Consider the following 24,606-nt stretch of genomic DNA (forward strand, 5'->3'; position numbering starts at 1 on the left):
ATTTCATTAGTGCTGCAGGAACTGCTGCACTTACTGCCTGTATTTCAAGCAACGTGTGTCCTACTTGTATAAAGCGATCAGAACAAGTGAACAGTGAAGTGGTGTTTAAGTAAGAGACAAAGTCACACAGCATACATTCACACAGGACCATTTTGGTTATCAGTTTCTATTTAAGTGGCTCGTACAGCTACAGAGTTCGGTTCTAAATCTCAAGCATTAATTTTTCCCGTATCCTATGCATAGCGTAGCATTCTAGCTTTACTCAGGCTTTCAGGAAAGCACTTCAAAAGGAAAAGCTAACTGAAAGAAAGTAGGTGGAATGACTGAGTAAAAATTTCTAGTTATTACAAAAGAATATTCCCACTTGTTTGATCTTAAGTGTACCTGCAAAAAGTGGGCAAATTTACACAGAGCTACTTCAACATAGCAGAAACAAGACCTCTGGAAAGAAAATCCTTGGTCTTACCTGTCAGTCCCGGGAATTAAAATAAATGGGATTCTGTAAAAATTACCATGTATTTAGATAGCAGAGACAATGTTAATAGTCCAATAGGTGGTACAATGAGTATTTTACTCTTCCCCAAAAATGTTCTTCATTCCACTAAGGCATCTTCATTCAGAAGAACTAGATAAACTCAAATTTACGAGTGTTCAGAAAATGTTTTAAATGAACGCCAATGAAAACAAAGGATTTCCTTGACACTATAGTCAAGAAAACCGTTCAAATGTTGCTTTGGAATGATTTAAACCTGCACCTGGAACTCCCTTGTAGGAATACAGCACAATAATGTTATTCTGGTAATCCCTCAAGTAGTAATACAGAATTGAAGTGTTAGATACATTAAAATTACACAAAGAAATCAAATTCAAAGTCTCACCTGCACTTTTGCTCCATTTCATCTTTCAGCTGCATTTCATTATGTAGCTGCTCTTCCAAATCATAGATCATCTTCTGCATATTTTCCATCTTTAAATATATATATTTGTACATGAAAGAACACGCATTAAATTCAAAAACTTCAAAAAGGAATTTCAGTATATTCAGAACTACTTAACACTATCACCGCCTACTCACTTTGAATTAAGCACTATGTCTTTAAGCTGACTTACTCTTCCTTTTCCTCCAAAAAAATCAAAGTTAGTTACAAGAAAGAATATAAAATTACACACATGAGTAAAATTTTAAGTCTGTGTGTAGTTCCATCAAAATTCATGGGACAAAGTCAGGTCAGGTACGCCTCGTTTTCCGTATTTTCAGACGTATTTTGTTAAACCTCAATTCCTTTTTCTAGCATAACCTACTAAATGTATTTTGCAATGCATCTTCAGTTCTCAGTTCAGGAAGCAGAACCAGGCCCATCAGTTATTAGCAGTGAGGGAAAAAGCTCTTAAACATTAAGTTGAGAGATTTTTTTACAGATAGCCTTGTACTAAGGTTTGAAAATAGTAACAGGCTTCATATGTTAATACAGAATGGTAATTTGCATTTACTGTTTGCCAGCAAAACAAATTCTTGAATTCATTCTTTCCATGCAGTCTCAAAATATCTGCCTTCTACTGGATTTCTGTGCACAATAATCTCACTCCAACATCAGCAAGATCCTCAATTAACAAGATGGTATCAGCTTCAAGGAAGCTCATTAAGTCTGTGCTGATTCACTCTAAACTTTTCCACTGATCTTGTAAGGATTTCAGCCTTATTTAGCTTTCCCACATTTCTCTCAGCCTTTCTGAATAGCACAGAGAAAAACTACAGTCCTAATCTAGACTCTCCTCAAAGCAACACATGAAAGCAGTTCTGACACTCGGCTGTCTTATTTCTTCTTCTAACTTCACAAACTCTGATAATTGCCCAATTCCTTTTTGCACAATCTTCCCAGAAAAAGGAGAAACAGAACAGCTCCTCTGATGTCCACCTCTTCCACTTTTTCCCCCCTCAAAACACACCTAAAAAATTAGGACTGCACACTAAAACCATAAAGAGAAGTTCTCCTTCCATTCTTGTTTCATAGCAATAGTAAATGTCCTCAAACAGGACAGTCTTCTGTTTGGTCCTAAACTGAAGACACAGCATGCTTTAACCATATTAAACAAGAAAGCTACCATTGAGATAATTTTTGTCTACTTGCAGGCAAGTGTTCCTCTTATTCCTGTTTCCAGTCTTTACTCCTTTCTACTTCAGTAGGAAAAAAGCAATGAGCCCGCTTTGGTACTCCCAAGAACCAGACACCCTTTCTCACTTCCTCATTTTTCTTCCATCCATGCTCTGAAGCTGAAGTTTTCAGAGGAACGAACACAGATATGGCAACAAGGGACTAACCAGAAACCACGTATTTTATTTATTCACTACTCCACGTTCTATGTATTTACCTCTACCTACCAGAAAGCCTTGAGAGAACAAGGAAACGTTGAACGTTGTATTGAGGGACACGGTTTAGTGAGAACTATTGGTCATAGGTGGATGGTTGGACTGGATGATCTTGTAGGTCTTTTCCAACCTTGGTGATTCTGTGATTCTGTGAAATGCTGGAAGTAATAGACTTCTCAGCACCTACAGAACAGCTTTGGAGAACTAACTACTGGTGTTATATATGACGTAGAACCATTTGGAAAAAAAATGGTTGTAGGCAAAAACCACTGTCAACTCAGAGGAAGAGGGAAGGAGAACTGGTGCACAACACATTTATTCCACTGGTATTAACCACAAATTTTGAGAAACAAAGCCAGACTATTTAAAGGCAAGCTCTCACTCAACCGAAAAGGATCCACAGACAATACACAAAAATAAAGGATCAGGAAACTTTAAGATAATTGCTCATCTACTTCTTGGTTACTCATTTTAACCCATAAAGGAATTACATGCGATGGAGGAACAGTTCTCAAGACTTTAGGTAACTGAAGCATTTCTGCACTGACTCCTCATAGTTTGGACCTCTATTGCTTCTTCTTACTTCTTTCTATCTCTGGATACATTTATAGGATTACATTTATCTAATCTTACTGAGCAGTCACATTACATTAGTGCAAGACCACAGGCTTCAAGAGCACTTTTGCACAGTCTGATATCAATAATCTAAATAATACCTTCAGAAAAGCCTGGGTTAATTGTAACTTAATATAAAGGCATTCCCTTGTGTCTTACTCTCTGTTTACGGCAGAGATGCCAAGAAAAATCCCTCTGAAGTTGCCATATTTTATTTATTTTTTAAACCACCGAAGCATTGTGCATCTGCTTTTGCCCCCTGAGCAATGAAGAATATCAAAGATCCAGTGCAAAAATATTTGTTCATCTCCTTAATACCTGAACCACTGACAGGATTTTAGGGTAGCACTAAAAAAAGTAAAGTAAAAGTAAAGTAAAGAAAGTAAATAATCAGATCTTAAAGAGGTTTGAAATTCAGCTAAAAGGATTTCAATTCCATTTTTCTCTGACTTCATGGTCTGATTTTATGAAATTTTACACTCCTGATTTTGGCATTCAGTCCCTCAGAGAAGATGCTCAGTACTATACCATAAATACAGATAGTTTACATTGTGTTATATTTCCAGAATTAATTATTGTGCTAACCATGTGTTAACATTACCGTTTTCATTGCAGCATGTAATGAAAGGAAAAACAGCTGAGAGAGATAAAAATACCCCGTAGTAAAGATTTAACATTCATTTAAGCCTCTCTATCACCCACATCCTTCCAGAGCTTCCCCTCCCAGAACTGTTAAAATCACAAGACATTCTAATAGCCCTGACAGTTCAGACAGTGCTCTAGGAATCTTTAGCTAAACAGAGGTTCGCACCACAGTGTTTGCAAAGTCCATTTAACAACTATCTTTAAGGTCATCCCAAGCTCAAAGTACATCTTTAAGTATCTACAAATATGTGAAACTCTAGCTCTCTTTTTAATTTTGCCTCACTAACAGTCATACTGTTAGCTGATGAGAAAAGCAAAATTTATGGAAGATAAAAGCATACGTAAAAAAATCAAAACAGATTAGTGCTTAATAAATTCACTTAGTCCAATAAAATAAACTACTAGTTCCCTTGCCTTTTACAAATTGTTAGGAGGTAATACCATATATCACTAGAACACGTATATAACAAGATTAAGAGAAAAGGGAACATGCATGAACATCACCTCAAAGGAAACGTGCTTCTCTTTGACTCTAAATGGAAATCGTAATAGAACAAAGCACTAACAAAGTAAATCAATCAAAGCCAGTAAGAGTTATTTAGAGTCAATTATCATTTTTGTCAGCATTTTATACTGGGAAAAAAAAAAAACAACTTAAAAATATGAAATGGAATAGCCTACTTTATACCAAAATATACAGAATCCATGCCTGCCTTGCTCCTAAAATAGCAGCTTACCTTCCCGGTAACATGACTGCCAAGATGCTTAGGAAGCAGTCACCAAAAGAGCTCCTGAACTTTTATGCTCTTTTCTTCAGATAGGTCAGCTGCTATATAAACAAATGCAGGTTCTTGGTGCCCTGAATCTCAAAAGCTTGCGGGGTACCCTTGAGAAGGAGCAGACACCCAAGCTTGGAAATTTTATTTGAAAAAGAGAACTGCTGCATTGCTACCTCATCTGCCACCTCCCACTTATCCCACAGGAAGCTCCAGTGCGCTGCTGGAAAGCTCAAACTTCCTATCACAAGCAGGTCTAGATGATCCCCATAAAGCCAGTGTACAGCTGGGATAGATACTGCACTCTAAAAATACTGCACAAACACTTCAAAATTTCAAAAGACAAACTCAGCAAATCTCACTTCACATGAAGAATATGCAGCTTCAACCATTTTATTCCCACTCATAAAAGTTAATGTTTTAGGAAGAACTGAAATTCAGTTTTTCCAACAAATTTAACAGGCACAGTTCAATGCCGTGTATTGCTCTCCTCTATCTCAAAGCACTAAAACAGAGGCAACTAGAAATCAGTTTATAAGCATACATGGAACAGACTCTCTGGTATACAGTAAAATTTAAAATCAGTGAGACATACCACACTTTTATCCATACTGGAGCCTGTTCTGTTATCATTGGAATTTTCTGCAGAGACAGATAAATACCTGCAACAACATTTTAAATGTTATTTTAAGAATTGTTTAAAAGGAAAACGGAAAAACGGAATATAATCACACTAAAAATAGAACCCTCTGATTTTTTTTTGTCCCAAAATCTGGATAACCAAATAGTAACATAATCGGATTATTTATCATACTTCAAGATTTAAGCACATTTAATTGAGCAAAAAATAAACCAAAAAACCACACACACAATTAATTGCAAAAATTGGCTTTAAGTAGAAAGAAGAAAGTTGCAGCAGAAGATCTCTTGCAAAAAGAATTTCTGCCAAGTATTAATACAACCACTTTTAAAAGAAAAAACTATCAAAAAAATCTTTGCTTTCCATGGTTACAACACTCTCTCTGGCTTGCATCCCATAAATATTTATTCCAGCACTTCTGACACAAGTAGTAATGAAGCAAACTGCAGAGATCGTGTGCGCATAACTTCCAACAGTCATTAGAAGTTCCACACACAAAGTTGTCCTGGAGTGCTATTTCACAGAACTCTTTTCTAAAAATACCACAGATGTCTATTTGTAGTGATTCTAAGCAGTCAGGTAAATAAATGCAAGTGACTGTCTGATAGTTATTCCTGCATTTGGTGTGATATTCTTGGCCTGATAAATGCTGTAGAGACACATGAATGATTCCTCAACTATATCAGATTGTGTGAGGAAGAAATCTCCAGCACATGAACTGAGGAAGATGGAAGCATCCTCTTTTTTTGTTGTTGTTCCACATGAAACAAAACCCCTTCAAACTATCAAGGAGGGTAACATCAAAGACATCTGCAAACCAGTCAAATTAAACATCAGGACTGCTTACAGATAACCAAATGACAAAAAGAAAACATGATAGTTCCCTTTAAAAAGGGATCGAGTGTCTCAAGTTCAAGAAGCTATCATAATTTGCACACCAGGGGCTACTGAGCAGGAAAAATATCATACTGAAGCAGTCACAGTACCAGAGAAGAGTAGGAATAACCTCAACCCAGAACGGAATGCAAAAGCTACAAATTGCTATGAACTGTTCTCAACTAGTATTCCAAAACCTGTGCTATAGGTGAAGTTCAATAATAAAGAATCATGTTTTCTAGTTTGGAATCAATGAGATTACAGCTGTAGAAAATATTTTTTACTAAATACCTTATGACTTCCTTCAGTGACATAAGTCAGATCATCTTCTTATATCCCCATTTCTTTTAACTCTAAGCATATGTCAAATATAACAAAACCAAAGAAAGTGGAAGATGCATGCAGTAAATACACAGTTTAATGTTTGAACTATTTTCAATATAAAAAGGGAATTAAAATTAGGATTACAGGTCTAGCAATTACAAATGGTCATTTCAGACTTTTCAAAACTGTCACAACAGAGTATTACGGGATTCATATCAATTCCAGAAACTATTTTAGTTCCAGTAAGTATACAACCTAACAATAGCACTTAGTGGAAGAGTTCTATCACAACAGTAAAACAATCTTTTAGTCTCTGAATTCCTGGTACTGTCCCCAACCCAACAAGGAAAAGGGAAGAGAAGAACTTCAGTTATCAACAGCCATCAGTATGCTATTTCACCTTCTTGGTAATATGTTCCAAAGTCTTCCCACAAGTCAAAAATTAAGACATTTTTTTTTCATTATAGACTGAAGTCAAAACAATAGGTAAAATTATATGACTGTTGAACTCACACAAACTGTCTGCAAAGCTTGTTTTTACTACATTAAAAAATCCAACTCACAGCTGAGATGGAAAGAATTTCACCACAAGTTTGGAAAAGTGGTTCCTCTTCTATCCAAGGCTGAATAACAGATTTATTTTTCTTTAAAGCTTTCCTATCCTCAAATGCTAAGTCTAAAAACTAAGTCACATTTCTCTGGCACGTTCTACTAGAAGTCTTAGTCCATTTTAAGTGTGACCGACACCCATGACAATAAAAAGCTGCATTCAAGGTAAGAAAAAGATTTTTTGAATGTAGATATAGCTATCTATAGAGCCTATAATAATAATGAATGTTGAAGTACAAATCAATATAATTTCAATTGATGTCATTTAAAGTTTTTTAAGGAGCAGCAAAAACTGAAACATAACTATCTCACACTGTAGTTGAATACTCTGAATAAGATAAACTACCACAGATAGCAGGGAAAAGAAAAATATTTTCTTTCAAGTGACCCACAGAGAAGTTCAGACATTTTAATTTATCATAATACTACATAAGTGATGTGGAATCCTTGTATAAAACTTAGGAACTTTTCAACAAAAGTGATATTCATATCCCTAATTCACGATGACATGGATATTTCAGTGCCCTCTAGGCAGCTTTATGGCAGCAACAGACGATAATTACTCTTGCTCAGTTTCTGCTGCACCACTATGTAACATTCTTAGCAGAGAGTAAGATATTCACAAAATCAGTGTGATATTTAAGATACTGCTGACTAGAAATATTAGCTATCAAAGTGTCAAAGTGTCATTTGTTAGGATTCTGACTCATTAGTAAGAAATCTGTTTGGCTTCTATTTATATACTGCTAAGAGTTAAACAGGAGTCTTGACTAGAGAATACATCACTAAATTGCTTGTTTGTACATACCGACGGTTGCTGTAATACGTAAATCCAACAAAAGGAAGCTGGTTGCCCACAAACGCTTTTGGAATGGGAAATGTTTCTTCCTCTCCTTTGTCTTCATCAATATCATCAAAATTACTAGTGTCTATGTCACTACTTAAGTCGGGCACAACTGGTGCTACAGCTAGGAAAAAAGAGGAATAATTATACCATAATAACCATTTTATCATTCAAGTAAAAGTTAAGAGTTTGGGAGGAATGTCTCTTTGGTGTCTAAGAAACCTCATTCTTTGCTACAAAGTAAGGAAGACTAAATTCTATTGAAAAGAAATATGGCAGTTGTTTTGCTAACGTGATATATTAGTAAGCCAGATCACAGTGTCTGAGAAAAGCATTATACTTACTGTCCCTGAGAGTCTCCCAAGCCCACTGATCATCTTTGAAGAAAAGATGCCGTTTAATCTCTTCTACGCCATTTCGTCCCAGTCTCACTTCCCTGTGAAGAGGTGTTTTTTTCAGTACAGCATGTACAACAACATAAATCATTCCAAAAGAAAGAAGATTCACTCTACAGCATATCTCACAACAAAGTGAAAATAATTACCTCTCAAACTAAGGCAAGAAACAGACATATCTCAAAGCTTTCAGATATGAAAATAACTACAGCAACACCACAGGTAACTTCAGAACAAAAATCTGGTTTAAATCTTGTCTACAAGAACTCCTGCTGTTACTATTTCTATCATCACAGACTGACTAGACAGCTGTCAAGGAGTTTGTGCCATTGCTTGAATCCCACGTAGTTCAGCAAATGCAACAGTCCCCGTCCTTTGCAGCACTGGGTCTCAAGAAAAGGCTATGCTTATAACACTAAGTAGTATGGGTACAACTGGAGTGCATCTGCAAAATTAGAAAGCCTAACATCCACATTTCATCCAGGGGGCTTCCTTTGGGTTGTCTCTACCCTGATCCTGTGGACTGAATGCCCACTAGCAGCTGGGATTGTATTAGGGATGCTCACAAAATGCACCTTTTGCTTCAGCTTCATCCCAAAGGACCCCATGCCTCTTATGACACTGCACAACACAGCAGCTGTTACTAAGAAATATTTATAGTCAACCAAGTTTAGAAGGTAGAAGTATTCACAGTAGCAGCATTTCCCTTCCACCACTGTACATGATAGCTACCACAAAGGACATTAGCAAGCACTGGGGATTCCTCTCCCAGGCTGAGACTGGACAAGGTAAAGCTGATGATACCTGCTTGTCCAGTTTGCAGCAACACTGGTTAGTAACTGCTACTTCACATTAAGCAAAACATTATTTCAGAGTAGACAAAATGACTTAAAAGATTTAAGTAACTGAAGTTCTAAAAGTTTATTGACTAAATTTAAGACATCCTTCCTGTACTTTAAGCAAGAGGCCAACACTTTCTTATGTTGTTGAGACAAACAAAATCCAACTTCCACAAAGGAGAACATTCAATCAAAAGAACTGCATTCAGAATGCATACATCAAACTACAGTAGCATCTAAATTACACTGCGTTCATACCAAGACAATGAAAATTCCACTTGTGCTGAGCAGTTTAGAAACCCATATCAACACATTATACAGAGATACACACTTACGTTCTTTCAACATGATAGTTTTCCTTAACAAAAGCTTACTTTCATTTTGATTAAAGTTTAAATCTCACCTATCAGTTAAAAAGGCACAAATAAGGTTTTTTGCCTCTTTAGAGATCTCATTGTCATCAGGGAAGGTAAGGGAGTTCTTGTGGTTCATAATCTTACTGTATGTTCCAACCAAAGAATCTGCATAAAAAGGTGTGTCACCTGAAAAAGCAACAAGACAAAAATGAAAACACAGATAAATACTATGGATTTGACGTATAGCATTTGATTTATATACTCAATGAATGTAAGCAACTAACTGAACAACAGGTAAAGACAAGTGTTTGAGAACTGTGCCAGAATATTTCCAAAATATGCTTTATGAGCAATGAAGTCACAATCACAACTTATGGCAGGAAAGTAATACATTAAACAGTCAAAGCAACAGTGGTATTTTAACTTAGAGTTAAGTACTACAGTTCATTCTTATTATCCTACTACTCACCCACAAGCATCTCATACAAAAAAACTCCAACTGACCACCAGTCACATTCTCGTCCATAATAACCATCACCACCCTGGGACTTCAATACTTCAGGAGAGATATAGTCTGGTGTTCCTACAGCTGTATCACATCGTACCATACCTTCCTACAAAGAGAAAAAAAAAAGCCAGGCCCAAATGTAAGAGCCAAAATTGCAAGCCATTTTCAAGAGTACACACAGCCTAAACAATGCTGATAAATCAACATCAACTTTCATTAACAAATGTTCTTCTTGGAATGGGTATTTATACATTTTTAATCACTAACCTACTAAATCCAGAACAAAGCACTGGATTACTTGCTCAAGCAAGTATGAGTGTCTTACATACTGACAGGATTTAGGGTAAACAAGGAAAGCTCCTCTGTTAGTGTAAAAAAGTCAAACATTCAGGATTTTGCTGTCAAGACCAGCTAAATTAACTTTTTCACTTCCAATCCAATATCCTAAATGCCAGGAAGACTGCAGTGTAGATAAGGCCCTGAAACTTGAATCAGAGACTTCAAATTGAGTAGCAGGTCAGAAGAATGTTTTACACTCCTCACCCTCCTGAGAAAGGAGTGGCAGAAGAGCACAGTAATCACACCGGAGATGGCAACTAGAACACCGAAGCAGAAATCACACCACCCTTTCCAGTATTCAGATACTTTCAGAATAAGTCTATACTGTTTCTAGAAATGGATCAGTAGAAAAACTTGTACAAAAATAGATAAATAAGAAATACAACAAAGCAAATGCTGCTTGCGCAGTGAATCCGGAATGCACCTGTATCAAGCTCCTGTCTACATGGAGCAGTTTCTCTTCCACAGAGCTACTTTACTCGTGCTCTTCAACACACAGCTAGCTTTGTTTAGTACAGAACAGAACGCAAAGCATGATTGACACAAGTTTACTTCTTTCACACTAATATACAAAATCCTATGCTTTTACTTTTTTTTGGCACTTAAAGCTTAAGCACTTGAATATTCTTCTGTATTTCAAGAGTTTCCATTGTTAAGAGCAAAATCAGTCCCCAAAAATCTGTATTAAGACAAAATTAAGACAAATTATGTGTCTGCTACTGCACTGAAGTGGACTGGTTGTAACTTAAGCCAGCTTTTTCAATTTGTGCACATAGCCTGCATTTGGTTTTTACTGGTGCCTTTTACTTACAGCAAAGCAGCTAAATGAATTATTTATTCAAAGCTCCTAGAATAAACTGAAAATATGATGTGTATATTACACAGACTCTATTTGTAAAGTATCATCTCTTTCAGATCGCTTTCCTAGTACACAGGTGCAGGTTGACAAAATAATCAACTCTGTGTAGGGAACAACAATGTTCCACACTACTTGAAATACTTCTTATTTTGAAAAATAAATAACTTCATTATATTCTTCAACCTGTTTCTTTCAGATTCACCTTTTTGCAAGGTCAGAATATGCTAGTAAGTATAATCAGGATTCAACAACTTAGACATCAGCTTTGATTCTTTCATCACTGACAAGCTAGCTGGAAGTAATCTCATTCTTTCACACTAACTTTGATAACAAAAACTTGAACAGTCCAGAGGGATCAAGAGACAATTAATGGTCTGTCTGAAAGGGTATAGAAGTTGATGCAGTCCCTATTTTCAGAATCATTTTCACATTCTATACTGTAATTTAATAGGATGCACAAAGAATAGTAACAGGAATAGAGGGGAATCTCGGACACCTCTCATCTAAAAAGTTTTCAGTTTATTTTATTTTCACTTTCAGATACACTTTCCTTTTACAAAAAGAAAAGCAAAGTTAAAAACTTACGCCTACCTTGTTCATTTTCATACAAGTACCAAAATCCGCTAGTTTTAAATGACCAGCTTTATCTAGCAGCATATTATCAGGCTTCACATCTCTGAAAAGAGAAAAACATTTGTGTTAATTGGTCGATTTAACTGATGAAAACAGTAGCAGTCATCCATTTTTAGATGTAACATAGCAAGGAAAAACAACATGAAAGTATAGCATTTCCTCTATTTTTTCCTTCTTAAAGTATCATGCCCTACATGCAGACTGCGGAACTAAACGTTTTAAAAAGTGATAATGAGTGTAGGAACACAGTCTCAAGTCAGTGAATTTAACAAATCTGGAAGCTACTCTTGTTCCAAAATAAAATAATAATTAAAAAAACAAAACACTCAGTGGTTTAAAACCCATCTCCATTAAGATCCAGTTCACCTACACAAAAAGAAATGCATCAAATTCCCAGATAATCAGACCTTATCAATCAGACCTTGAGAACACAGCATTTTTCCCTCCTGCATCACTTCTATTTTCAGGGAACAAATGCATGTCACTTTTTGAAATATGTGTGTGTGTGAACAACTATTTCTCTGGCTAAGAAGAAGCATTGTTGTATGCCCTTTTCCACATGGTAATTCTCTTAAAGGAAATTTCCATAAGCTAACTGGTGAAGTTCAAAGTTAATGGTATTAAATATACTGTAGCAGAATAATAGTAAGAAGCTGCAATCAGAAATATAAAATGAGTTTCAGAAGGAAGTAAATTTCTGGGACTTCAAAACAACAACTCAGGCCACTACTGTGAAATGAATAGCTCTAGCACTACCTCACCTCAGGGCACACAGTGGAAATGTATCAGTATACACAGAATAATTTTAGTTGGGAGTTTTTCTAACATGCTTAGGCCAACTGCCTGATTAAAGCACAACTAAGGAAATGAGATTAAACTTCAAAGTCACATTCAGGTTCCCCAGGGTTGAATCCAGTCGAGTTTTGTGTTTTTTTCAAGGATGGGGATTTCACAAACTCTCATGAACTCTCTTCCATCATTTGGCCATACTCAAAATATCTCCTAACGAATAACTAAATATTCACAGACAGGCTGAGGTTGGCAGGGTCCTCTGGCCCTACCCTGGTTCCAACAGGGACACCCAGAGCAGGGGAGATCTTCATGGAGGAGATTCCACAGGCTCTGGGAAACCTCTGCCAGCACTGTTACCCTTCCTGCAACTTCTGCCATCACTGCCTCTAACCCCATCACTGTGCAATTTCAAGTCTGGCCTTACCTTCTATATGAAGTCTCACTGGGCCGCTGAAGACTGGTGCACTCTGTCTCATGAGAACGTTACTTGCAAATAGAAACAGTGCTGACCTCATCAACCTTCTAAGGAATCCCTAGCAACCTGCTGGACTTCATTCTACTGAGCAAAACCCTTTGAGGCCATATTTAGTATACCTATTCCAGCTACCTCTCCATCACAACTTCATCAAAAGCCTTTAGGTTAGAAAACAAGTTTTACCCTTGGTAAATCCATGCAGGCTGTTCCCAGTCACCTTTTTGTCCATGTGCTTAGAAGCTGTTTCCTGATAATATACTCCATACTATTCCCAGAGACTGTCAATGTGTTGATCAACCTGCAGTCCTCTGATCCTCTTCTCCACTCCTCCCCAGGGAGAAACTCCAGACAGCAGTATCATGACCACCTCCTTCAAAACCTTTGGTGCATCGTACTGACCTTAGATTTGTATATGCCCAATTTGCCTACATGGGACACAGCTTGATCTTTCTCTGTCACAGAAATGCTTTAGTCCTCCAGATTATGCCACCAGGGACCTAGGAGGCCTGAGAGCAGACCTTACAAGTGAAGGTTGAGGTAAAGATAGCAGCCTCAGCCCTTCCCACTTCCTTTGCCACTACATCAGCCCTCATTTTCATCAGTTTCCATTCACTCCTCAAATTAAAAAAAAACTGTCAGCCCCAAAATATTTTAAAAATTTCATGAAAAGCCAGCAGCACTGCAAATCAACTGCATTTGTCTGTTTTCTAAAGAATGCAATACACACACACAAATGGTTCTGCCTGACCATTCATTAAATGTGGTATAGTGACATCATTAGTGATGTATCACCTACATCCTGTTCAAGCAATGGATTAATAGCTTCATGCTTTGCTTTTTTTCTTTGTACAAAAATGTGTTAAAGCTGATCTGACCAAATTACAAATTGAGAATATATACCATGCCCTTCTCAAACTGTTCCCGTATTTTCTGCTGATAAATTTATTCTTCTAGTTAACATAGTTAACTAGATAAACAGACAAATGCTCAAACATCAACAGAGAACATCGCAATTTATCTGACAAGTGACGACACCTGAGGTTAAAAAGATAACATGAAACTAAGCTAAGTTCTTTTTCTCTCTGTCTGTTTTCCATCTGGCCTCTTACAAGAAAATAGGTGGCTGGGAGATTTTCCTAATCTTGTTCAGTTTCTTTTTGAATGGGTCACTATTGCCATGTGAGGCTCTAAATCACAGAATCGCCAAGGTTGGAAAAGACTTTCAAGATCACCCAATCCAACCATCCACCTATCACCAATAGCTCTCACTAAACCACGTCCCTCAACACAAAATCCAAACGTTCCTTGAACGCCTCCAGGGTTGGTGACTCCACCACCTCCCTGGGCAGCCCATTCCAGTGCCTAAATGCAGAGCTAAGAGTCAGTAATTACTAATAGTGTGTACTACTATCAAATTCTCCAAACAACTTTCTCTCATGAAGCTGATCATAAAATCATAGAATCACAGAATGGCCTGCGTTAAAAAGGACCACAGTGATCATCTAGTTTCAATCCCCCTGCTATGAGACTGGGTTAAATGTTAATCTAACCACTAGACCAAGTTAAATGAATTAATTTAGGGTCAACTTATTCATGTCACTTTAGGTCTGCATCTCTTGGTGAAGTGGGACAATTTTATTATTCTCTGAACAGAGGAACTGAAAAACTTTATTTTGACTGTATCACCTCAGATCTGTAATTTCTGGTAGCAAGAATTTTTGCAGTTGTTATACAGAATAACATTGAAACAATAGTAAAGAAGGAACATTAGCAATTTTAAAACTATCTTAAACAATTAAATTCTGACAGAATTAAAGCACTATGTAAACAATTATTTTTTTTTACCTGTGTATAAAGCCCATTGAGTGAATTGCATCTAATGCAAGAACAACTTCAGCAGTATAAAATCTTGCCCATTTCTCAGGAACATCATAGTTACTCATTAAATTCACAAGGTCTCCACCAGGCATGTATTCCATGACCATGTAAAGGTAACGATCATCTTGGAATGCATAAAATAACTGTAAAAAGAAAATAAAAGAACAAGTCACTGAATGTTTCGGATATCTTTCATTTTTGCTAGTTGGAAAACCCTGGAATTCTTGTGCCACCTGACTAAGTCAACTGAGTAATGGAATTGCTAGAACTACTGCAGTAGCTTTTCACCATCCAGTAGACTTTCTGAAAAGATCTTAATCTCAAGTTAATTTCTGCCAGATTTTTCATTCTTTTATATTACTACGTAAGCAGTAGAGTTCTGCTTCCAGATCACAATCTGGTGCAATAAATACTGAGATAATTCCAAAGGAGTTCAGTGCATAATAGAACGTAATGCTTCCTTTCTCCCTGGAATGACAACTGACAAATATGTAAACATGAAACTACTGTACTGCAAGCATCTTCCTGATTCTGTTTGTGTTATCACTAAATATTTATTATTCTATTGTCAGTGTATCCATTGTTTAGAAAGTGAATCCAAATTTAAAACAACCAAAAAAAGCAGTACTTCCCTTACAGTAGTCGATGCTCTGTTCAACACAATTAGTGAACATAGATTTAAATATGACTCCTTAAACCTTTCAGAAAATCATAAAATATTCTGTTGGACAATCACTCCTAGACAGAAGTGATGTAGTTGCCAGTGTGACTGCGGTAAAACTTGTATGACTTTTAGGTTACTCTTGAACAATTTTGTTTAATTCTAACTTAACAAAAGAATTTGCATGCTTAAGGGTAAGAACAGTTTAAACGAATGTGTTAACATGCACACACAAACGTATGATGATAGCTTCAGGCATCCTCCATATTAACTTCAAAGGCAGCACTGCCTCTCCAAACATTGTAATAACACTGAAATGAGGAAAACATAACCAGAGCAGGCAAATATATACAGAAAATGGAATATGCAGAAGCTACATCTTACGCATATTTCTGTTACATGGGCTGCTTCAAAGAATTACTATGGAGCGGGCTCACCAGTTTTAACTACTATCTGGCAAAGAGTTCTAAGAATAAGCTGAATAGCTTATCTTGCAATTGTTAAAGCAAAGCAGTTCTCAACCAAATGCAATACATGCTATTTGTTGCAAACAGCATTCCTGTTGTAAGTGATGTATTTCTTCAAGAGATCAGTGTAACAAAGAAGGGAATTTAAAAAGCTAAACCATGAAAATACAAGTCATGCAGCACTATAACGGAACTGTTCTACACCAATAATGTTTTTTAAAGGAATCTCACTATACCTGAACAACCCAGGGACTATTAGCAAAAGCCATAATATCCCTTTCTTCCCAGAAGAACGCAGAATCTGATCTTTTTATCATCTCAAATTTGCTCAGAAGTTTCATAGCATACACTCTTCTTGATGATTTATGCCTTACCTATGACAAGAGTTACATACAAAATACATTAGTTTCCCACATTAATACAGGAACAATATAACTGGACACTTTTCATGCTTCACTCTACTTAATAGATTTCATACGACCCATCATGCTTTCACAGAGAATTACATATTCCACACCTACAAAATAATTAGATGGCACTTTCTGACACTGCTCTTTAAATACTTGCTAGAACTATCCTACAGCATCCAAAGGCATAACAATCATTTTATGTCTTGCAGGTGACTATCTCTAAAAGGACATGTGGAGGCACCTTTTAAAAACTAGTAAGACAATTAGCATTTGTAGAGATCATTAGCAAACATAAAATTGTTGCTTATGTCTAGTTTCTACCACCAATTGTCAGTTTAATAAAGCAGCACAGACAAGTCTAGTTGCTGATGTAACATCAGCAGCACACATCTCCTCTCATCTGCGAGAAACTTCCACAAAACTCCAGTTGTAGACACTGAACTGGCAGAAATTCTTTGAGTCCTGAGCATCCATAAATACACCAGCATCCATAAATACCTAGGTTTGAGCATCCATAAATACACCAGCAAAGACTGATTTTGTGGATTATGAGTAATATATATTCCACTTTTTAATAGAAGTATGACTTACAGTGCAAAACAGGTGCAGATTGAGAGTACAGAAATTCTCAAAAACATTTCCATGGGATAAAAAGAAATAGATAGGGAGATACAGAAATATGTATTTCCATATATAATATATAATGTATAACAAAATGCATATATAACATATATATGTAATATGTGATTTCATCTTCTGAACTCTGCATTCAGAAACAGATGCATCAGCAAATGCTACAGAAGACATTCAAACGTACAGCGACAGAACTTACCAGCTGAACTTCCCCAAATGCCCCTCTGCCAATGACCTTCACCACTTCATAATCTTCAGCTTTCATCCGCAGATCCCTCATTTTATTTACTGTGTCTTTATCTACATGAAAGAAAATTCACATTTCATATGCATCAAATTGATTAAACTCATTCACCTCTTATTTTAATTTTTCAACATTATTGAAAGATAAACTCCTTAAAGAGGGGATTTGGATTTTAACCTACTTCCCTATTGGAAACTTCCCTGCAGAATGCATGACCACTCTCATTACTGTAGTAACCAAACCTGACATAGACATAATATAAGAATGATGGTACACTCAAGTTACTGGACATCCTTCACTTGGCATTTTTTTCTAAATATTTTTTTCTAAATAATTATATTACCAAAAAAAAAAAAAAAAAAAAAAAAAGCAGCTATGCGAAAATCTCATATCCAGCATGATCTTGCTTGTAAGTAGATCGGTTTTAAAAGACTATTTCTGGATAACTATGCAATACATCTGAGAAAATGTTATTAAGTATACATAAGAGACACTTAAACTATTTTTAAAAACCTTTCAGAATTCTGCACTTTCATTATTCATTTTACTGTAAAAAGAAGATTTTAATTTAAAACACGCAGTGGGAATCATGGTAATTATTTATATAAACCTGTCATTCTATAAACTACAATAATTTACCAACTCCCAGTGGGCAGATATTCTAATTCCAAATTTGGTCAAAGATTATAACGGTCTATTTTAATCCATGTGGGTCAACACTGGCATGAGATTACATGGAAAAGCTTCAAGTTTCAGTATTTCTAAAAAGAAGGAACAGATACTAAAATACTTCTAATAAAACAAGTTATACAACATCATTTTACTTTCAAAAATAATATTCTAGACCTAACACCAAAGCTTGGAAAGAAATACAAGGGAAGAGAAAAGAGAAATGTCAATTCTATAGTTCATGTTTAAAAAAAAGACTTGGCAGACAATAGAAAACTACCATTTGACTGCAGCATACACTACCATTACCTAAAACAAAAGTGGCATATGTGCAATTAAATCAAGATTTTATTATTCTACAGAAACAAATGCAGTTTTGTTTGAATAAATACTCTATCAAACCGCTATGGTGGAGCCATCCCTTACAATGCAATGTGACCGTAGCTGATTCCAACAAACTATGTTCAAACTGTAAATTCTGACAAAATATTTCATACAAGGATCAAAATATTCAGTAATTTAAAATAAAATGCATTGCCTTATTTGCAAATTGCAAAAACTGACCTATGGCAGCAGATGGGTGGGACTGCAGAGAACTGAAGTGCAGCAATTCTTACAGAATCATAGAATCACTGAGGCTGGAAAAGACCTTCAAGATCATCCAGTCCATGACAATGATTTTCCAATGACTGTTAACTTACTGTCTAAGCATGTCCTAACAGCATGTTCTCTAGAAAATAAAGCAAGCTCTGATTTTATTTGTAATGTAAATGACCACAACGAAGTTGTACAATAATGGAGTAAACTATTTGGATAGCTAATACTGCAAAAAGATACTTTTTAATGGCTTTCTATTAATCAATAAAACGTGCCTGCATGTCGTAGGTTACATAAAGGAGTTTGTTTATTTATTTAACTCAGAATTTTGAGGTAAACTAGATTTCACCATTCCCTTTAAGGTCACTGCTCACAGGCGCACAGCTTGTTTTCATATTCCAGCAATGACAGCAAAATTACATCTCCAAAAGCAGCCTGAAGCTGAAATAATTTGGTCTGTTCTCTACCCTTAAATTCCTTCAGGTTACATTTTACACAGAATAATTTACACCTACAAGACACTCATTCTCAGACCGTGAACAGACATTTTCCTTTCCTTCACTCATCCCCAAATGCTAAAGTGAAGATCTTCTGAAAGTTTCTGACAACTTCACTATTCTTAAAAACTGCGTTCAAATTATGTTTTGAAATAAGAATTTCCTTTGCCTAATCCAACTTCTCCTTTCTCCAGCAGTTTCACCACACCTTCTCTGCAAATAACTGAGTATACAATATGTGTGCATAACAATGTGTACAAACTCAAACATAGCTTGAACTGTGAGAAGTTTAACATTAGATGTAAGCTGGCTGCTGGAGTGCCTGACTTGCATGCTGAACCACAGACCACATCAAATGGGCTTACACTGGCACAGATAGGAAATAAAATGAAATCCACCAGTTCATTATTGTGACTTAAACCAATTTCAGTGAAGCAAAGACAAAAATCAGGTTATTTTAATGAAATTACTTTGCATTTGTCATAAAAGTTGGTTATTACAACATTCAATTACAATGTTTAAGCTTGTAAAAATCTAATAAAACTTAATTTAATTCTAAGCTTTGCCCATTCTATCCACAGGCAGCAGTATGTCTAGAATCAGGAAAGACCTCTGCCATCATTTCCAGAATTTATCTGTTTGGTAAACTGTAAAAGACTTTGCTCTTAAATGATGTGCTTTTTTTGTTTTATTTTGCTTTTAGATATGAAAAGCAGGCAATGCTTCCATCAGTAGAATCAACATTATTCATTAAGAATATTATTACTGAGAAGGATATCTTGTTGTGAAAAAATAGAGAGCAATATGATAAATAATATGATTTCCTAAGGAGTGAGGGGTTTACAGCACAAGTAGAGAAGCAGCTGAGAGAGCTGGGATTGTTTAGTGTGGAGAAGAGGAGGCTCAGAGGAGACCTCATTGCACTCTACAACTTCTTGAAAGAAGGTTGTGATGAGGAGGGGTTTGGCCTCTTCTCCCAGGCAACAAACAGGACCTGAGGAAATGGCCACAATTGTACCAGAGGAGGTTTAGGTTAGACATGAGGAAAAACTTTTTCTCTCGGAGAGTGGTCAGGCACTGGAATGGCTGCCCAGGGAGGTGGTGGAGTTGCCGGCCCTGGCAGTGATCAAGCGGCATCTGGATGAGGAGCTACAAGATAGGGTTTAGTAGCTTAATGGGTAGTAATGTTGATAGGAGGATGGTTGGACTAGATGATCTATAGGTGCTTTCCAGCCTTGTGATTCTATGATAAGAGTAAAATTAACCTGAAGGTATGTGAATTTTGAAATTCTTTCCAAAAAAACCCAACAGGGAACAGAATTAACAAGAAAGTGTAATAGGGCACTGCTATCTCCCAGTTGTAAAATAAGAAAAAGAAAAACAAAATGTTTATAACATTTTCTTCCCTTTTCTTTTTTCTGTCTAGATAATAAAACGGATTATTTTTTACCTGCTAATTCCTTTAGAAATCAAGGAAGCTACCATGGTGACCTAACAATTGTGCATATATAAAAAAAAATAATTCTAAACTGATGAATATGTAAATACAGCATCTATAGAGCATTGGATAGAGTAAAGAGACCTTTTGTAATATGAAACAAGTGCTCCAGTCTGTCAGTGAACACTTCACTATGATTTCTTGACACTGCACACATTACGTCATTTTACTGCTAATTGTTTTAAGTACATTAGTACATGATATTACACAGCAAGCTACAGGAATCCAAAAGGTTGCCAAGAACAAAGAAACAGGCCTTTCTCTTTAAAGGTTCTGTGATACTGAATACAACATCAGTTACATTAGCAAACTTGAACATTCATTTGCTGGGGATTAGATTTCTACTGGTAACTGTGTCAGTACTGACTGGTAAATAAACAAATGTGACTATTAGAACACCTTGCACTCAAAATCTCTAAGGACTTCTCAGAGGATTTCAAGATGCAACAACAAATTCTTTTATTTCAGTCGGTATTTCTAATCCCAGTTAGTTAGTAACCACAATATTAAATACTTACACCTGTTTAAGAAGTTATCAATGTTTTTGTTTTTTCGCAAGGCAGGAAAATCCAAGTCATACACCAAAGCGTCTAATCCATCCTGAAGAAAAACAATAAAAGCAAAATTAAATGTTTAGGAAAACAGACATTCTGCTAGTCAGAGAGATGAGATTAAAATGGCTGTTCTTATCGATTTTCCATACAAACAAAATTATTCACATTTACTTAATGATTCAATTAGCTACTGCACATCTCTAAAGGACAAACAAAATAGCTGTTACTCCTCTTCCAATGGCCAGGGTTGAAACTTAATCTTTGTTCATCTCAAAACAAATACACTTGTACAAATTACTCATCTTCAGTAGCACCACATTTACAGTAGTACTGTTTTTTTCTTTTTTTTAAGGTTTTCATGTTTAGAAAACCTTCATTAGAACTATGAAAGTTCTAATGAGGTTGATTAACGTTAAGAAATGACAACATACCATGCAGCAAGCACCTAATCACTGAATGGCAACAGGAAAAAAGGTTAACTCCAAGAGTCAGGTCCCCCACCACCCAAACCTCTCCATCTTTTTTAATCACAGCAATGAAGATAATATATTTAAAAGGTACGAATTTAATTTTCTGAACAAATGCAATTTCGCTGATTTTTCACCAAATACATTGCCATGAACCAAAAAAAAATAAAATAAAATAAAAAAATCCTACATTTTAAAGGTCTTGTTAAGTGCCATAAACTTTGTCTTAAAGTTTATGGTCTTAATTTTACAGCAGGCATGTATTACGCTTTGGTGGTTTACACCTCCTCAGAGAAAATCTAAACAAAAATGTGTTGGCTGAAAACCACAGATACAGCATCTAATGAAAAACAATCAAGTATTCTAGGAAGACTTTGTGAATTACACACGTAGCACTCATCAGCTAGGTAACAAGAAAGCCGATGGATAGGAAAGCCATGGAATACAAACCACTGGGTGCAAGCAAAGCGTGCCAGGAAAGTACTGCTACTTACATGTCCTACTGCCACCTACATGCCCACACCACCTACTACTGACCTGCTGGAGTAAGCTCCTAGATCAGACATCTTTGAACTGATCAGTTTGGATCTGATCAGACCTGGGTTTGGCTGTTGTTTACTTCTATGCAATTATGCAATACACGATTGAAAGTTGATCCATCAGTCCTAACTGCTTCATCCCTCAGGTAACTCTGCTTGAAAAAATATTACAGAGCAAGCTTTCTGAAAGCTTACTTTACAAGAATATTTATTAGAAGAATGTGTTTGATGTATACTAAAAAATTGCCTTTGGTTCCTCATATCAAATTCCAACCTGTTTATTCCCATCAGTCTATAAGAGTTTATAAGCTATGCAAACCAAACACTACCTATCTAAACTATTTATAGGCTTGCAATCCTCATTTTAAATTTACTGAGATAGAAATATCTCAGATGTAATGAAAACAAGCAGTAAAATCATGATGGTATTCAAAACCATGGGTAAGGAACTAAAAATACAAGGCTAATCAGAGATATATTAAAGGCTGGACGCTATTCATTTTGTTAAATTTCATTGAAACATTGCTAGGTTAAGTTAGCTCTCCATAAGAATGGCTTAGCTGGAACTCTAAGAAGCATTACAATGAGAACAAAAAAATAGTCAAATCAATTATCACAATATTTTCACAGCCCTTAAAGTCAGCTTTTGCATCTTGAGTGTATTAAAGACCCGTTGTTTTGAACTTATACTGATGAGAAGAAAGGAAAGCAAACAACAACCACCAAGACATACTAATGGATCAGAAATATAAACAAGAGAGTAGGAGGCCAATTACAGCTTGGACTCCAACCAGATTGGGAAATAGTGCTAGATCAAATGCAACTTGGTCAGAATTATTTTGTATCCTACTAAAAGATGCCTTTTTCAAAGATGCACAGTAAACACCCAGAAAAACTACCAGAGAATTTCACCTTTTTGGTAGCTTTGGGAGAGAAACCAACTAAGTATTGACACACTTCATTTTTTTCCTTCTGGGGCACGAGAACTTTAAAAAGTGACTACAAGAAGCTAAGACTAATGGAAATATTTACACATTTTTAACATCAGTCTTAATTTGCATCATGACTTTTTTCATTCTAAATTAAAATATGACTTTACCCAGAAAAAAAAATTGCTAAGTATTCAAAGTGTCACAGCTTCATTGGTCTGTCAGGTGCATGTGTGCCTTTTAATAAAGTTCCGAAGTCAAGACGAGAGTGGGGAATTCACATTTAACAAGCCACAGCAAACTTTTAGAATTGTTTAAGTCAGAGTGAACCACGGAAATGTTCCCTTTCAGATCTTTGAGTGAACTCTCTCAAGTAAAACACTTAAAAAAAAATAAACTTTGCAAGACAAATTCAAACTACTTGATGATCTCATGCTCACATCAAATCACACTTCAAAATCACACAAAGGACACCTAAAGGTGTTGGAGACAAGCAGCTTCTTACAACAGTCTCTTTAACAGCAACCCCCCCTTTGCTACAACATCCAGAGAACTAAGAGCTATTTCAAGTGCTACTGCTGGAGAAGGAACAGGGAGAAGCAGGCAGGAAGAAGGCAAAGCCCAGCAGAAGAGGCACAGGTGACAGAGACAGGAACATAGGACAGAGTTACAGCGAGAACTGGAGAAACAAGGTCAAGTGAAAGGAGACACAACCATTATTGCTGATAACTGCAAAGAGAACTTGGCTCTCCTGTTTCCATCTTGCTCATTGTGCCACCTGACCCCTACCTGATACAGACAGGAAGGAATATCTTTCCTTCAAGACCTATGGGAGCCACATCTCCTCCTCTTCAATTACAGTAATCAGATGCTGTTTATTAAAATAAACAAGATGTTTTCATGATATTGAAACCATACCAATGGGAAAAACCCGGTTTCGATACATATCTTTAAACACAGCACAGCCAGTATATCTCACCAACATTTACAGCCTGGAGGTGTTTTCAACTAAACCTAACCTCTAAGAGAGTCAACTGGAAGGCCGCTCTGAACTCAAATACTGTCTCCAAAGAGGAGGACAAGGATGTCTAGGATAGAGGACATGAACAAGTCCAGCATATGGCAATGCCTTTTTGGTATATGTCAGAAATCGCACTGCTGTATTTAATAGCAAACTACAATTTTCTTCAGTAATTTTTCCCTCATTGCTCTAAGTGTTTAGCAGTTACAGCATCACATAAATAACTCCACACCCTAAAGGGTACATGAAAGCATACTTCATTTTATGTATTTTGTCACCATGCCTCAGCCACAAAAGTAATGATGAGTACCCAGCTCCTCCACCTCAATTTCACACACTTCCATCATTTCCCCTTCAGCCTTTTCTTTTCCAATTATCCTTGTATGAATTGTATTTCAAGTCCCACCGTCACCCAATGTTTTGCTTCTCATCCTCCCTTTTTGAACTGGAGGGAAAACCATAAATAGTATTTCAGTTGTGTTCATTCCAAAAGCATAAACTACAGCACAGTATCTCCTGTTTCTGCTCTTCACTAAGTTAATAACTGCATTATCTGAGTAATTTGGACTGCCACTGTGCACTGCACTGATTCTTTTATGCAACCAGGTACTATAAGCCAAATCTAGTTCAACACTCAACAAAGATCAGA

General features: G+C 36.3%; 1 protein-coding gene across 2 annotated transcripts in view; it reads right to left on the reverse strand.

Moving 5' to 3' along the window:
• Positions 1 to 24,606, reverse strand: part of ROCK1 (Rho associated coiled-coil containing protein kinase 1) — an 82,037-nt gene that overhangs the window by 31,175 nt on the left and 26,256 nt on the right. For both annotated transcript variants that reach the window (XM_042869016.1, XM_042869017.1), the window contains exons 2-12: positions 20,966 to 21,047; positions 17,142 to 17,242; positions 16,136 to 16,273; positions 14,739 to 14,914; positions 11,585 to 11,669; positions 9,757 to 9,901; positions 9,335 to 9,473; positions 8,042 to 8,133; positions 7,662 to 7,821; positions 5,000 to 5,066; positions 879 to 967 (exon numbers count right to left, since the gene is read on the reverse strand). In XM_042869016.1, the coding sequence (XP_042724950.1) occupies positions 879 to 967; positions 5,000 to 5,066; positions 7,662 to 7,821; positions 8,042 to 8,133; positions 9,335 to 9,473; positions 9,757 to 9,901; positions 11,585 to 11,669; positions 14,739 to 14,914; positions 16,136 to 16,273; positions 17,142 to 17,242; positions 20,966 to 21,047 (1,274 nt within the window). The remainder of the gene's footprint in view (positions 1 to 878; positions 968 to 4,999; positions 5,067 to 7,661; positions 7,822 to 8,041; positions 8,134 to 9,334; positions 9,474 to 9,756; positions 9,902 to 11,584; positions 11,670 to 14,738; positions 14,915 to 16,135; positions 16,274 to 17,141; positions 17,243 to 20,965; positions 21,048 to 24,606) is intronic.

This window comes from Lagopus leucura, unplaced genomic scaffold, assembly GCF_019238085.1.
Source record: "Lagopus leucura isolate 7727_CA_CO unplaced genomic scaffold, USGS_WTPT01 Super-Scaffold_100002, whole genome shotgun sequence".
NCBI classification, from domain to species: domain Eukaryota; kingdom Metazoa; phylum Chordata; class Aves; order Galliformes; family Phasianidae; genus Lagopus; species Lagopus leucura.